The sequence below is a fragment of the Lepus europaeus genome, chromosome 9 (assembly GCF_033115175.1).
Source record: "Lepus europaeus isolate LE1 chromosome 9, mLepTim1.pri, whole genome shotgun sequence".
Lineage (NCBI taxonomy): Eukaryota > Metazoa > Chordata > Mammalia > Lagomorpha > Leporidae > Lepus > Lepus europaeus.
Window position 1 is genome coordinate 10,719,916 of NC_084835.1, and position 14,531 is coordinate 10,734,446.

A 14,531-nucleotide genomic window follows, 5' to 3' on the forward strand; every position below is an offset into this window, starting at 1 on the left:
CCTGAGGCTGGCTGTACAGTGCCCAGCCTGCACAACCAGACCAAAATTCACTGTGAATTCCTGAAACAGGAGTCAGGAGATCTGATTTCCTAATACCAGTTCCTCCGCCAGCCTGCTGAGAGGCCCTGGGCAAGTCTCCGTGCCTGTCTCCTCCTCCTCAACACTGAACCACGTCTGCAGTTCCCTCCGGCTACGACACCTCGACTTTCTGTAGATGCAGTTTTCGATTTTGCAAAGGTCGGCATACAAAAGATTAAGCGAGCTCATCCACCCGGCTTCAGAGAGAAGAGCCCGCGTGTTGGGGGAGGGATGGTAGGAGGGCAGCTTTGGCCTCAGTCAGAAAGACATCTGCAGAGACTCAGCAGATGAGGCAGCCCTGGGAGGTGGTGAGCTCCCTGTGACCTGAGGAATTCAAATACAGACGGGGTAGCCACCTGCTGGAGGGGTGAGGTTCAAGGCCTCCTTCAGCATGGAGACCTGATGGCTTCCCAGAGTGGCTTTGTTGTCATTAGTGCTAAAGCGGCAGGCTGCCAGGGCTGGGTCTCGTCTGCTGATACCTAGTAATACGATGAACCTGGCGGTGCGGCCACCACCGGCTCACCGCCCACACAAGCCCCCATTCTCTAAATTGAACTCCAGCCCTCAGGCAGGGCCCATGTTCACCCTCGCTCTGGCAAATACATCTTTGCATCCTAGAAAGAACCAAGAAATAGCCCTGCCCCAGCCTGAGGTAGGGAGGAAGAGGAGTCAGGCTGGGGAGCTGGGGAAAACACTCAAGAGTCACCCTTATCTCGTCCCGACTGGTGTCCCCTAGGAATTCTGAGCCGTAACAGCTGGGCAGGACTGCTCTGGGTTCCTGCGTGTGCGGGGAAAGAATAAGAGGATTTCTTTAAAAATCATCGCCATTGTGGCTTTTCATTAATTCAGTTCAAGTGCTCCACAGAATGCAAATGGATAAGGCTGCATTTCATCGCCTTTAAGTTGCATGCACAGTGCACGAGGAAGTGGGAGGTGTGGCAATTACTCTCTCAGGAGGATCAATAAGGGGCACTCAGTCTCGGGAAGAAGGGCCACAAAGTCCCCACTGTGATGCAATGACTTTAGTGTTGCACACCCACTTCCAAAGTCAATCAGTTAAAAAAAAAAAAAAAAAAACACCTTGGTTTGAATGCTGTATCTTAAAGACTTCCATTCAGAAATTTAGCTCAGGGCAAGACTACCTCTTTAAACAATTTAAATAAATTGTCTTTGCTACTTTCCTGTGGGATACAGGGTATATTTACACAATAAAAAGGTATCAATCTCAATTTAGGGTATTTTCCTGATGGTGAAAGAGGTGTAGTTTGGAAAGATTCCAGAACCCTCTTTCCTGGTGACTTTCCCAGAGGGGAGTAGCAAACCCAGGAGAATGGAGAAATATCACCTCAATAATGTAGACCATAACAATGCTCCCACCTGTACCGGATTTGGCTTTTTATGTGATTTCTTCACCCAAAGAGACCTACTCTGCTCTCCCCATACACTCTGCCCAGAGATGCAGTAACTGAAGCGCAGAGGGGTGAAACCGCTCACCCCAAGTCACACAGGTGGAAAGAAACAGAGAGCAAACAGCAGGTCCGCTGTAACCCCTCACCTAAGCCACCCCCGGCGCACTCATCGGTTAACTGCCTGAATGAGAAAGCAAGAACTTGGCCATACCTCTCGGCTTCCTGCTCGGCGCTCTGCTGCTTGCTCTCGAAGGCGTTGAAGCTGCTCATGTCCACGTAGCCATCGTTCTCGTTGGCCGTGGACAGGGCTCTGCTCTGATCCTCAAACAGCTTGGTGTATGTGCCAGCCCTCGCAGGCCGTCGGGGCGGGATCTGGATGTTCTCGTAGTCTGAGTTCATGGCTGGAATGTTCTCGTAGTCGGAAGTGTCGGCGTTGGGGAATGAAATGGACCGGGGCTTGGTCAGCGGCAGGGGCAGAAAGGGTGGCCGAGAGCGGTCTTCGAAGGACTCCACTCTGGACACCGTCCTGCTGAAGGGCACGCCCTTCCTCTTGCCGTCGCGACAGAAGATGAGGGAGGAGGGCGAGTCCGAGGCCCGGAGCTTCCCCGTGCGAGACTTGAGCTGAGGGGAGCTACTAAGGCTTCTCGGGTTGAGTTCCAGAATCCTGGCGGGCCCGTGGTAGCTGGATTCCGAGGAGGACCTGGAGGAGGACACGTTCACGTCCACATGCACTTTGTTCTCCGTCTTCTTTTTAAACGTCAGCGCCAGGAACCGCTTAAAGGACGACTTCTTCTTCTTGGTGTGTTTGTCCGGCGAGTCGCTCTCGATCAGCAGCGAGGGGGAGCTCTTGGTGATGGGCTTCTTGGTGATGCAGGCCAGGTCGAAGGGGGGCGGGATGTCCACCACGGACGACGGCGTGGAGGTGCCGCTGGACGGAAGGTGGTTTCTTTGTGAGAAGCTCCCAGAGGAGCCGATGACACAGGGCAGGGAAAGGTTGTCGTCTTTCCTTTTTATCCGGTGGTCGTCTAAGCCCTCCGGCTCCCGGTACACGGAGATTGGAATCTCTCGGCCTTCCACGGAGAAGGAGCGAGGGTACAGGGTGAAGGCCCGGGGTTTTGCTGGCAGGGCCCTGCTCGCCTCTCCGGCCTTCCCCTCTGATGACAACACCATCTTGCCTGCCTGCTCCGAGGAACCGGCAGTGCCAGAGGCCAGTGAGCCAGCTTCTGGTCCGGTCTCTTCCGGGACAGTTTCCGGGACAGAGCCAGCCACCTTCCCGGAGTGGGGCCGGGCCCTGGTGATGAGGTTTTTCCTGTCCGTGGGGACGAGGCCACCCTCGGCATCAGCGTCCACTTCTTCTCTCAAGCCACAGTCACTCAGAGTGTCCAGATCAGCTGAAGTCTCGGCCTGCCCTCCCTCGGCAGGGTCAGCCTGGCCCGTCAAGCCGACTCCCATCACATAGGGGTTGGTGAGCGCGTCGTCCATGGCGTCCTCCTCCGCCTCCTCCTCTGGCATGACCACCACTGCGGGGACAGAGGGCCCCCCCTCCCCAGCTGCACCCTGCAGGGGGTCACGCTGGTCACACACAGTTCCAGCCACAGGGCCCTCCTCTGCACATGCGCCTGACCTTGCTTCCTGCTCCGATTCTAAGCCTCCTGCTGACTCAGAAAGAGGGGAACAGCTTTCACTACAGAAAGAGGTGCTCTCGGTCTGGAAGAACTCGTAGGGGCTTCCTGTGAGTGAGGTCACGGCGTCATCGACACAGTCGCTCTCAAAAGGAATGATGTGGCAGCTCTCCTCGGGGGCCTCGTCCTGCGCAGGGTCCTCACCTTCCCGAGGGTCTGCTGCCATTTCTTCCTGCTCCATCTGCTCATCCTGGTCCACTGGGTCCTCAGCGGCGGGGGCACCATCACACTCCTCCTCAGGGATTTCAGGGTTCTCTGCGGCCATCTCTGCCTCCTGGACACCTGTGGCCAACTCGTTCTCAGGGGGTCCTTCACTGGCATCTTCAGCACCCTGATCGGTGTCCTCGCCTGGCCCCCCTGGTTCTGCACTGGCACAGCCTACCCCCTCCTCCTCTGCCACCTCCCCAGGGGTCTCAGGGGGCCTGGGCTCCTCGCCAGGGGCTGCTGGGTCCTCTGAGCCAAGCTGAGTTAGGATGATGTCACTCTCGACGCCCTCCTTTGCAGCCCAAGGCCCGTTGTCCTCCCTGTTGTACACGTTATGCTCTTTTACCAGCTTCTCTTCCTCTTCGCTTGTGGACACCTGCTCCCCGGTGCCCGGGTCATTGTCACTGTCCCCGTTTTCAGGGGTGCAGTCTGCACCCTCCTCATCCTCTTCGCCCGGTGCTCCACCAGCTGGGGCTGCAGGAGTTGCCAAGTCCTCGCCAGCTGCCGTCCTCTCCCTGCCACTCTCCTCGGCCCCCTCCTCATGCACCTCTTCGCCGGTGGCATCTTGGGGCCCTGTGACCGTATTCTCTCCACAGGGCCCCTCCTTGGGTTCGTCCTCTTTCCGCGGGGCCCTGGGGGCCATGATATAATCCTCATCCGTCTCTGACTCGGAGCACTCCAGGTTGGAACGGTGCCCCTCATAAAGCCCCTTGTCTACACAGAGCAGCCTCCCGTTGCTGCATTTGTTGAAACTGTTGTTCACAGACACGCTGGCTCTCCATTCACTGGGGACAGCCAGCCTGGGCTTGGGGGCAATGGGGGGCTTTGGTCCCCTGGACATGAAGTTTGGACTGTGGAGACTTTCGGGTCTGGGTGAGGAAGGGAATTTGGGTGTGGTCACTGGCGTGAGTACACCGCTGGTCTTTGGCTTGGGAGCAACTGGAGGTTTTGGAGAATCTAAGTGATAAGAAAAGGAGAAAAAAGTACAATTAACTTGATTTCCACTCAAGAGTCTCCTATTTATCAGTGCAAGGGAGTACCAAAGATGGTTCTCCCAACCTAGGTGAACCTGCCATGGACCATGCCCTGTCTCAGGCTTATCTGGATCCCAACTCTAAGATTCCCTGATTTGCGATTTACAACTCACTCCATAAACAAAACGAACAGACCTTGTTTCCACACGGTGTCCAGCAGATGAAAATCAGCCAAATGAAAACCTGTTCCCTCCAAACTGTGTTCACACCATTGCATCCATTCATCCAACAGCTATTTCTTTTGGTTTTTCAAAGATTTGCTTATTATTTATTTGAAAGGCCAGTTACAGAGAAATGGAGAAAGACAGAGAGAGGGGAGTATCTTCCATTCGCTGGTTCACCCCAAATAGCCCTAACAGCTGAAGTTGGACCAGGCCAAAGCCAGGGGCCTGGAAGTAGGTCTCGCACACGGGTGGCAGGGGCCCAACGACTTGAGTCACCTCCCACTGCTTTCCCAGGCACATTAGCAGGGAGCTAGATCAGAAATGGAGCAGCAGGGACTCGAACCGGTGCTGATATGGGATGCCTAACCTGCTGCACCACAACAGTGGCCCCTAGCAGCTATTTCTTAAACACTTTCTACGTGCCAAGTAGCCAGGAGCAAATTCTGGACATGACAGTCACCAGCCCATCCGTCCTCAGCCCATCCATTCTACAGCAAACCCGTCAGATGCCTTCTCCCTACACACAAGGCACTGTTGATGGCGGAGTTCTCCACAGTGCAGAAGAGAACACCTCTGCTTAGCGCTCGCCATGGAGTCAGAACTGGAGGACTGGCCAGCCCCTGGGGTGTTAGGATGGGACGGCCGTCGTCTCTTTGCCTCAGGAGTGACACACCAAAGGTTCCTAATGGTGAACAACAACTCTGCTCAGTGCCACATCTGAAATCAGCATGCTTCAAGATGGTACCCAGCTGTCCTGCACCCTGATCTCCTGGCACAGAACTGTACGGCTACTTGCCAGTGCGGGCATCTGCCCACTGCCTCTTCCCCTGCGCAGGCCGAGGACGACAGAGTGGCAGAACAAAAGATGTACTGCAGATGACATGATAAGGAAGCAGGAGTATGGGTTGCCGTGGCCAGGGAAGATCCCTTGGAAGTGAAACTTGGGCTAACTTTTGCAGGACAGGAAGAATCTAAACAAGGGGATGAGTCCAAGGAATGGCTGAAAAATTCCACGTTTCTCCTGGCTCAAGACAACCCATGCCTTTCCCTGGTCTCTCTGCCTCCTGTCTGTTCCCCAGGCACAGGGAGCTTTTCAGGGGTGCACACAAACCTGCTGCCTGGATCCCCACTGCCCACGCATCAGGAGACCTGTGCTCCCCATCAGCCGAGTCTTGTCTCCTAACTCCACCCCCACCAAGGCCTGGATATGACTTAAACAAGCCTCAGAATGCCAGCCTGGCTCATGACAGAGGGAAGGGGGAGGAGAGCACCTGGAGGTTTCCTTCAGCAAGTTCTCCTCTTCCCTATGCACCCCTCCCCATTGACGTCCTTGCAGCCTCTCATGCCAGCCATCGCCAGGCCAGGGCTGCCCCCACAGGGCTACTGCAGGGACCACATACATGGTCACACACGTGACTTTTACTTTCCTCAGAGGCCGACACATTAAAAAGTAAAAAAGTAGGGGCCAGTGCATCAGGTTAATCTGCCCCCTGTGACACCAGCATCCCACACGGGTGCTGGCTGGTTTGAGTCCCGGCTGCTCCACTTCTGATCCAGCTCTTTCCTGATGCCTGGGGAAAAGCAGCAGCAAATGGCCACCCAAGTGCTTGGGCCCCTGAACCCACATAGGAGACCTGGATATGAAGCTCGTGGCTCCTGGCCTTGCTCAACCATGGCCACTGTGGTCATTAAGGGAGTGAACCAACAGATGCAAGATCTCCCCACCCCCTTTCTGCATCTCTTTGTAACTCTTTTAAATAAATAAATACATCTTGGGGAAAAATGAAAAAAAAAAAGAAAAAAAGCAATGGAATCAGGGCCGGCACTATGGCAAGCAGGCTAAGCCACCGCCTGGGACACTGGCATCCCATTCGGGCACCAGTTTGAGAACCAGCTGCTTCACTTCCAATCCAGCTCCTTGACTGGGACAACAGCAGAAGGTGGTCCAAGTGTTCGGGCCCCTGCACCGATGCGGGAGAACTGGAAGAAGCTCCTGGCTCCTGGCTTCAGCTTGGCACAGCCCCAACCATTTGAGTAAACCAGCTGACGGAAGCATCTCTCTGTTCTTCCCTCTCTCTGTAACTCTGCCTTTCAAATAAATCTTTTTTTAAAAAGTAGATGGAATCATTGTAACAGCGTATTTTATTGAACTTGATATATCTAAATGTTATCATTTCAACAAAGTTCAACTTATAATTCATGATGGTGCGAAAGGGTACCAGGCAACCATTCTGCTTCTGCTTACAGCACGGGAGTCAATCAACTCCACAAGACACTCAGTGCCTCGTTACAAGCAGGCTCTGAGCTGGGTGGTTCTGCCGGCTGGAGGCTAACCTAAGTGTTCTGAGCGCACTGCAGGTAGGTGAGGCTAAGCAATGACATTCAGGTCAGGCACACTGAATGCATCATCTGCTTAGAATGAGTTCACTGGGGTGTCCCCATCATAATTCGAGGAGCATCTGTAATGACTATACAGCATCTATTAGTGGATATTTGGCATTGTTTTCATGCTGAGTCTGGAAAAGCTAATGTGTGTTTCACGTTTGCAGCACACCTGAAGGCAGACCAGCCCCATCTCAAGTGCCCAGTAACCCCGTGCGTCTGGAGGCTATGGATCAGCACAGCTCTGCATTTGGACATCTCCATGAGACTGCCCCAGTGGCACCTCACTCTGAATGTCTGGGAAGCCAACGTTGGCACCGTTGTACCCCAAATGACACAATCATGTAAAGTCCAGCTGAGGCCCCCAAAGAAAAAGCACCTGGTGCAGGATTACAAAGCCCCTGCCTCCTGCTTCTGCAAGGGCCTGCACAGAAGCCCAGTGAACATGTGGCCTGGTTCCCCACCCAGGGAGGCAACGGCAGCAGGAAAACAGAAAAGAGGCACAGCTGTCAGAGGCTTTAAGGCTAAAGCACCCGGGGCGTCCATTCACCCACATCCACACTCAACCCAGCCCCTGACACCCCTATCCCAATCCAGCGTCTTCCAGGAATAAGCAGCGTCTTTCCAGAAGTAGTCACCATGCCCCAGAGTACGTAAGTGTCTGTCCAGATGAGTGAAAAGAACAGAAATGCAGAACTTAAAAACATAAGCTTCACCTCATCGTTAGTGGTGGTGGGACACCAGGGAGCGTAGCTGGAGCTTGGCCGGCCCAGGTCACATCTTGGCTTTGCCACTCACCACTGCAGAGCTAAGCCTCGGCTTCCTCATCCATAAAAGGGGTACAGAGTAGTACCCACCCTCAAGAGGATAAGTATTACAAGATCACATGGGGCCAGAGCTGTGGCACAGCAAGGTAAGCCACCGCCTATGATGCCAGTATCCCATATGGGTGTGAGTTCCAGACCCAATTAATCCACTTCTTTTTTTTAATTTTTTTAATTTTTTGACAGGCAGAGTGGACAGTGAGAGAGAGAGACAAAGAGAAAGGTCTTCCTTTGCCGTTGGTTCACCCTCCAATGGCTGCCAGGTGCTTATCCTGGTCTCCCATGCGGGTGCAGAGCCCAAGCACTTGGGCCATCCTCCACTGCACTCCCGGGCCATAGCAGAGAGCTGGTCTGGAAGAGGGGCAACTGGGACAGAATCCGGCACCCCGACCGGGACTAGAACCCGGTGTGCTGGCGCCGCTAGGAGGAGGATTAGCCTGTTGAGCCACGGCACCAGCCTAATCCACTTCTAATCCAGCTCTCTGCTAATGTGCCTGGGAAGACAGAGGAGAATGGTCCCAGTGCTCCTGTGCACCCATGTGGGAGACTCGGAGGAAGTTCCACACTCCTGACTTCAGCCTGGCCCAGGCCTGGTCTTAGCGGCCAATTAGAGAATGAACCAGTGGATCGAAGAGCTCTCCCCAACCCCTTTTGCTCTAACTCTGCCTTTAAAATAATAATAAAATAATAAAAATAAGATCACAGGATGTCTATTAAAAGTTCTTAGCAGTAGGCATTCACATGGGGCTACTCGGAGCTCCTCAATAAGCAGCAGCTACACCGTGTCCAGATGAAGCCCATCTGTGCCCGCCCACGTCCTCCCTGGTCTAAGTCTCGCTCCACACTGACCCAGCAGCCTGCGCTCAACATCAGGGGTCAGGCACTGGCATGGACTCATTCTCTGGGGGTGGGGCCTCTCATTGCTCATCCCTAACAGGTGGCATTTTTGGCAACCAGGAGACATGACAAAGGGACAGATGGGGGCATGAAAAATGACCGTCACCTTGGCCACAGTACCCTCCTCCTCATCCCATGCTTCATCCAATCAAGCTATTGATCTATGGGCGCCGCTTCCTCGGAAAGGTTACAATGGACATCTGAGGCGTGATCCTGCAAGAAAATGCCTCCCGCGCCGGAGCCCCTGCAGATGACAAGCACGCGGAGTCCGCCCGCTCTCCCAGCTCTGCAGTGCACGGTGCTTGCCCTGCACCCCTCTGACATCCAGGGATGCCAGCAGCAGAGAGTTCTGGTCTGAGCCCTCGCCGAAAGATGAGGAAACTGAGGCACAGAGAGGGCAAGTGATGCCAGGGGGCTGTCCAGTGAGTCCAGGGCAGGAGCCTGGGGCTTTTGCTCAGAGGATGTGGGGAGCCACTGCAGGGTTTCGAGAAGAAGCGCTGGTACGTTCTAACGCATGGGAATGAAATGAAAGGGAGAGGAAGGAAAGAGGGAACACAGCAGGGAGGCTTCTGCACAGATCCAGGCAAGAGAGGAAGGGGGCTTCGCCAGGCTGGGCTGAAAAGGAGCCGGAGTACATGCCTGAAGGTAGAGCCGAGGGGATCGGCTGGCGGTCGGGACACAGAGCAGAAAAGAAAAAGCCAAGGACGACACTGAGGTTTTTCAGCCAGAGCAACGGGAAAGATGAACTTGAGCCCATGAGAATGGAAAACGTCTGCAGGTGCTGGGGAAGACTCCTGGAATTTCAGTTTGCATCAAGCCAAGTGACCTATCACAAACTCAGGTGTCAGAGAGGTATAGCTGGAGACGGAAATGAAGGCAGGCACCTGTCGAGATCACCAGGGGAACGAGAGTGGAGGGAGCCCAGGTGGCATCCGCTAGGAAAGGAGACTGAGGGCGACGAAACAAAACCAAGGGAGGGTGAGCAGCCAGCTCTGCTTCCTCCAGCCCGCCCCCCTCACAGAAAGGAACCATGGGGCCCCTCCCCTCAGCCTCCCGCCAAGGCCACAGAGAGAAGACTGGGGAAAGCAGCGCTGGGGTTCAGAGCAGGACGGAGGATTTTTACAACCCAAAACGGTGAGGGATACAGCACTGCAGGCAGAGGGGACGAGGCGCACAGGCAGAGCCAGGGGCAGGGAATCGTGAGCCCTTTGGGGTGTGCCAGAGCACCCCAGTGGCACATCAGGGATGGATCAGAGCTGGGGTTTCCTCCTCTGGGCCAAGCTTAACTTTCTGACCATCCAGAACCCAACAAGGTCACAGCTGGTGGCCTCTGCTCTCAGCTGCAGCCCCTGGGCTGCAGGTGAACCTTCTCTCTCCTGATGCCACAGTCTGGGGTCACATCCTCCTCACATGGAGTTCCCAGTGCCTGGAACCTCACGGCAACTTGCTAAGCCTGAGTATGGTGCAAATGCAGAACACCCCTTGAGCCAAGATGGGAAGAGTTAAGCAGGGGCTAGGGGAGCCAGAATGATAGGAGAAACAGCTTCTCGTGATAGACATCATCCCCAGACAGCCCCCTGGTACCAGTTTACATTTTCCCTTTCTCTGTTTTAATTAAATATCTGTCACTCACACATTCACGCTGGCTGCCTGTAGAAGTTCCATTGTCAGCGGTGGAGACGTTCAGTTAGAAGGGGTATTGGGAGGAGCACTGGACGGGGGGCTGAGAGCCCTGATCCTCTCTCCCAGCTCGGCCATTAAGTGGAGAGGCGACCCTGGGCAAGTCCCTTCCCTTTTCCAAGACTCGGTTTCCCCATCTGTAGAGTGAGGGGAGGGACCAAGCAGCCAGCCAGGTCTGCTGTGGCCAAGTCCAGCCTTTGAAACTCATGGCTCTTCTCATGATGTCCTCTGCCCTCCCCGAGTCGACTTGCACTTCATTATATCCCCCCAAACCTTGTAACCATATGTTACAGGAGTAATTACCTTCCAATTTCACCTTCCAATTGCATCTTAATTTAACTTTCATTCCTGCATGCCTGCTGGAATGTCCAAGCTGAGCCTGAGGACTTCTAATTAGGCTGCAGTTAAGCCAGTCCAGCGATCCATGACAGGGCACGTCCTAGCAAGACAGCAAGGGACAGAGAAGGGAGAGCCTGGGCCCTGGGCTTGGACAGACCAAGGCTCCAATCCCAGCTCCGCCACAGTCAGCTGTGGGATCTTGGGCACGGCATTTTGCCTCTGGTAAAACGGTACACGCATCTCCGATATAGCTGTCAATTAGGTCAAGGGAAATGACAGACATAAGATGCCTGACCAAGTCCACTGGCAAACCACATCCCGCTATGTGTCAGGCGCTGGACAAGCAAGCAGGCTTCCAAGCTGGACAGTCTGTTTCAATCCTGTCTTGGTCCCTTCGTATTATCTGTACCTCAGTTTTCCTGCTCAAAAAACAGGAGAAAGCAAGAGTCCTCGCCCCACCAGGTCACTGTGAACACTAAATAAACGGATACAAGGGTAACACTTAAATGCAGTATCTGATTCACGGTAAGGACCCTGGCATTTATTGTTCACTCATAAGGTGACAGATGCTGCTCCAGGCACCTTACAACGTGCTTTAAGTCATTTAATCATGAGAACTCGATGACAAAGATCGCATTACCCCCACTTCTCAGATACAGAAACAGCCACAGAGAGGTTCAGCAACCTGCTAAGGTCACAGAACTCAGGACATGCTGGGTCTGAGGTTCAGCCCCACCAGGTCTGGGAGCCTCAAAGCTATGCAGAGCACGGCACCCAGAAATCATGTCGGGCTACCGTCACTGCCACCACACTGAAAAAGGCACCACGTTAAGCTGGAGACAAACCACAGGATGGCTGAACCCAGAACTGGCAACTGCTAAGTTTCCAGGGACCAAACCTGCCCTTTGGTTTATTCCAATCAGTCCCTTCCCTAGATTCTCAGCGAAGGGAGGGCGTGCCCAAGCCTCATGCAGGAAAATGTGAGAAAACTGGAAACGCTCTCACCATTGTTACATGCCAGTTTTATTGGGAGTGTAGGAAAAAGCTAGCTTGGCTCTGTTCAGGCCTGGCCAGCATAGCGGGAGGCAACCTTCTCCCCATCATCAGTGGCTGACTGGGTGCTGGAACTCTATTCCAGAGTCTTTGATGCCCCACAAACTGATAAGGGCAGCTACAGCTCCTGTCCCCCAATTCTGTGCCTCCCTAAGCACGCAGGTAACCCCTGCAGAGCCACAATGGGGCCTGGATACAAGGAGGCAGCTGCCCACTCCGAAGGGCTGCGACCCATCAGGGGAGACCAAGGTCTCCTGCCTGCACCTCATTACGGCAGTAACTTTGTTTCTTTACAAAGATTTTTAAAAGGAAAAACTCATCACCGGCATCCCCCACCCCACCCCCCAACACACACACAGTCACACTCACACACAAGGCAGCAGGATATGGTTCCAAGACAGCCAAAATGGTGGCTTCCTGTTTCTTTAGGGACGTGCATTTTGGAGTATAGCTTTCGGCAAGGATGTCGCTCGGGGAGGGGGCTGCCTTCCCCTAAATTCGCCGGATAAAGAAAATGGAGCGGAGATCCCGCCCGGCAGGCAGTGAGATTCGCTGGGCTGGTTCCCCTGCAGAATCCCATCTTGGAGGGAACTTTCTGCTCCCCGCAGGACGGAGCCCGGCATCCCGGGGAGGGACTCCAGGCACCGCCCGCCTGCGGCTCACTTTCCGCATCTCAGTGGCACCCCTCAGGGGGCTCACCGGGGATCCTTCTCAAACAGGCCCGGGTTTCCCGGAATCCCTCACCCGGCGGGACAAGCTGGGGAGTCCGACCCACAGGGCCCGGGGGGTGCGAAGGGGTGCCGGCTGGAGCGAGGCCAAGCCTCAGCCAGGGCTGGCCCTCAGCGGCCGGTCCCCCGGGGAGGCACAAAGGCGGCCCCGGGCCAGGGCGCCGCGAGGGAGGGGTGCGCTACAGGGGGAATCATTGAAGGCTTTTTGGCCCCTCTGCCGGCGAGGCAGCTCCGCGTCCCGGGGTCGGGTGAGAGGAGGCGGCAGGAATTGTTGTGAGGGTGCGCCGGGTACCAGAGGACCGGGAGCAGACCCCGGGGTCGGGGAGAGCTCTGGCCAAAGCGCGCGGGCCAGATGCGGCTCTTGAGGGGCGAGCGAGGACCCGTCGGGGACCCCGAGGTGCGGGGGTGAAGGTTCGGGGGTGCGACCAAGTCCCGTCGGCGCCCAGAGACGTCTTTCTTCATTGCTGGGGACCGTGGAGGGATAAAGGCGGACATGGGCAGGGCGCGGCCTCGCCAAAGCGGAGGAGTCGTCCCTGAGGAGGGGCACCTCGGACAGGGACCCCCGAATCCCAGCCTCCTCGGCCAAGGGACCCCAGGTCCGCTCCCAGCTCGGCCCAGGCCGAGCAGCGTGCGGGGGTCGGGGATTCGCAGCAGCTGGCTCCCGGCGCCCAGCGGTCTCCAACTTGGAGCGCCTGGCCGGGACCCCTGGCGCGCGTGCCTCACGCCCGAGCCCGCGCGGAGCCTCCTACCTGCTCTGTTCATCTTCCAGAGCGCGGAGCCCGGGGCCGCCCGTCGGTGCGTCCACGGCTCTGTCCGCTCGAGCGCCAGTCCGCACGCCGCCTCACTCCATGGCCGCCCCGCGGGGCCCGCACCCCTTCGCGCCCGCCCCGCCCCCGGCGCGCGCTGGACTCCGCGCGGCGCGCAGGGCAAGTGGGGGCGCGGGGCGCGAGCCTCAGGGCTGGGCGGGGCCGTGGAGCGCAGGGGAGGGGGCGCGAGCGGGGGTCGTGCGAGGGCGGCGGCCGGGGCAGCGCGCGGCGCCGCGTCCACTCAGGACTCCGAGCGGCGCGCAGGGCACGGGGGGCGCGAGCCGCGAGCCTCCGGGGGCGGGGCGGCGCTGGTGGAGGCGGAGGGCGGGCTGCGCCCGAGGGGAGGGGGCGCGAGCGCGCCGCGCGGGGGCGTCGGGTCCGCTGCCGGCTCCCTGCTCCGAGGGGCCGCGCTGCGCTCAGGCCGCCGCGCCTCCGCTGTGCCGCCGCCGCGCCGCCGCCCCCTCTTAGATGTTTCCTCCCGCGCCCGCAGAGGAAGGATCTTTTTTTTTCCTTTTTTTCTGCTCAGTCAGGGATCGAGGGAGCCCAGGGTCGAGGTGTCCCCGCGCGTGTTTAAAGGGGCCATGGTGACTGCGGGAGCCGCGCGAAGTTAAAGGGACGAGAACCCTCTTCCAGGGGACCTTCTGCCTGTTGCCAGTCCTGCACCCGGAGCCTTGCCGAGGACCTCGCTAGAGCGCCCCGGGCCCTTGCCCTGTAGCAGCCTAGCTAGAGGAAGAGTCACGGTGCAACAAGTACCGCTTCAGGCGCCCGAAGTGCCTTGAGCGAGCAGGGCAGTGTGCAGAAACAACTGGGAACTGTAGGAAGTGCTAGCCTGGGGACCCTCTGTAGGCTGACTGGCCATGACCCCACCCCCACCCCGTGCTTCTGGGGCACGCTGAGGTCTGAGCACCACTAGGAAGGCCTCCCCGGGGAGGTGACATTGAAAGGGCCACCTGGTGGGTGAGAAGCCTTTCTTTGTTCGTCACTCAGTACCCACTCGGTGCCTGCCACGCCTTGGCCAATAAGCCTGTGCCCTCAAGGTGCTGCTGGTCTGATGGTCTGATGGTTGTGCTGGGCTGGGATGGGTGCTGGGGACACAAGGCAGCCTGCTGGAGCTCAGAGGAGGCCGCGGGGGACAGGGTTCAAGTCCTTCCAGGTGGAAGGAACAGCGTAGGCAGACTTTCCCAGGGCCTGCTAGAGGACTGGCAGGGGGGGGGGCCCTGGCTTGGTCTAGGGCAGACCTCAGTTTGCCCA

The 14,531-nt window shown here is 56.8% G+C and overlaps 1 protein-coding gene across 1 annotated transcript in view; it reads right to left on the reverse strand.

The window, feature by feature from the left end:
* Nucleotides 1-13,274, reverse strand: part of FGD5 (FYVE, RhoGEF and PH domain containing 5) — a 112,511-nt gene extending 99,237 nt beyond the window's left edge. The window contains exons 1-2 of the mRNA XM_062200513.1: nt 13,224-13,274; nt 1,699-4,330 (exon numbers count right to left, since the gene is read on the reverse strand). Of these exons, the coding sequence (XP_062056497.1) occupies nt 1,699-4,330; nt 13,224-13,236 (2,645 nt within the window). The 5' untranslated portion in view covers nt 13,237-13,274. The remainder of the gene's footprint in view (nt 1-1,698; nt 4,331-13,223) is intronic.
* Between the last annotated feature and the right edge of the window lie 1,257 nt (nt 13,275-14,531).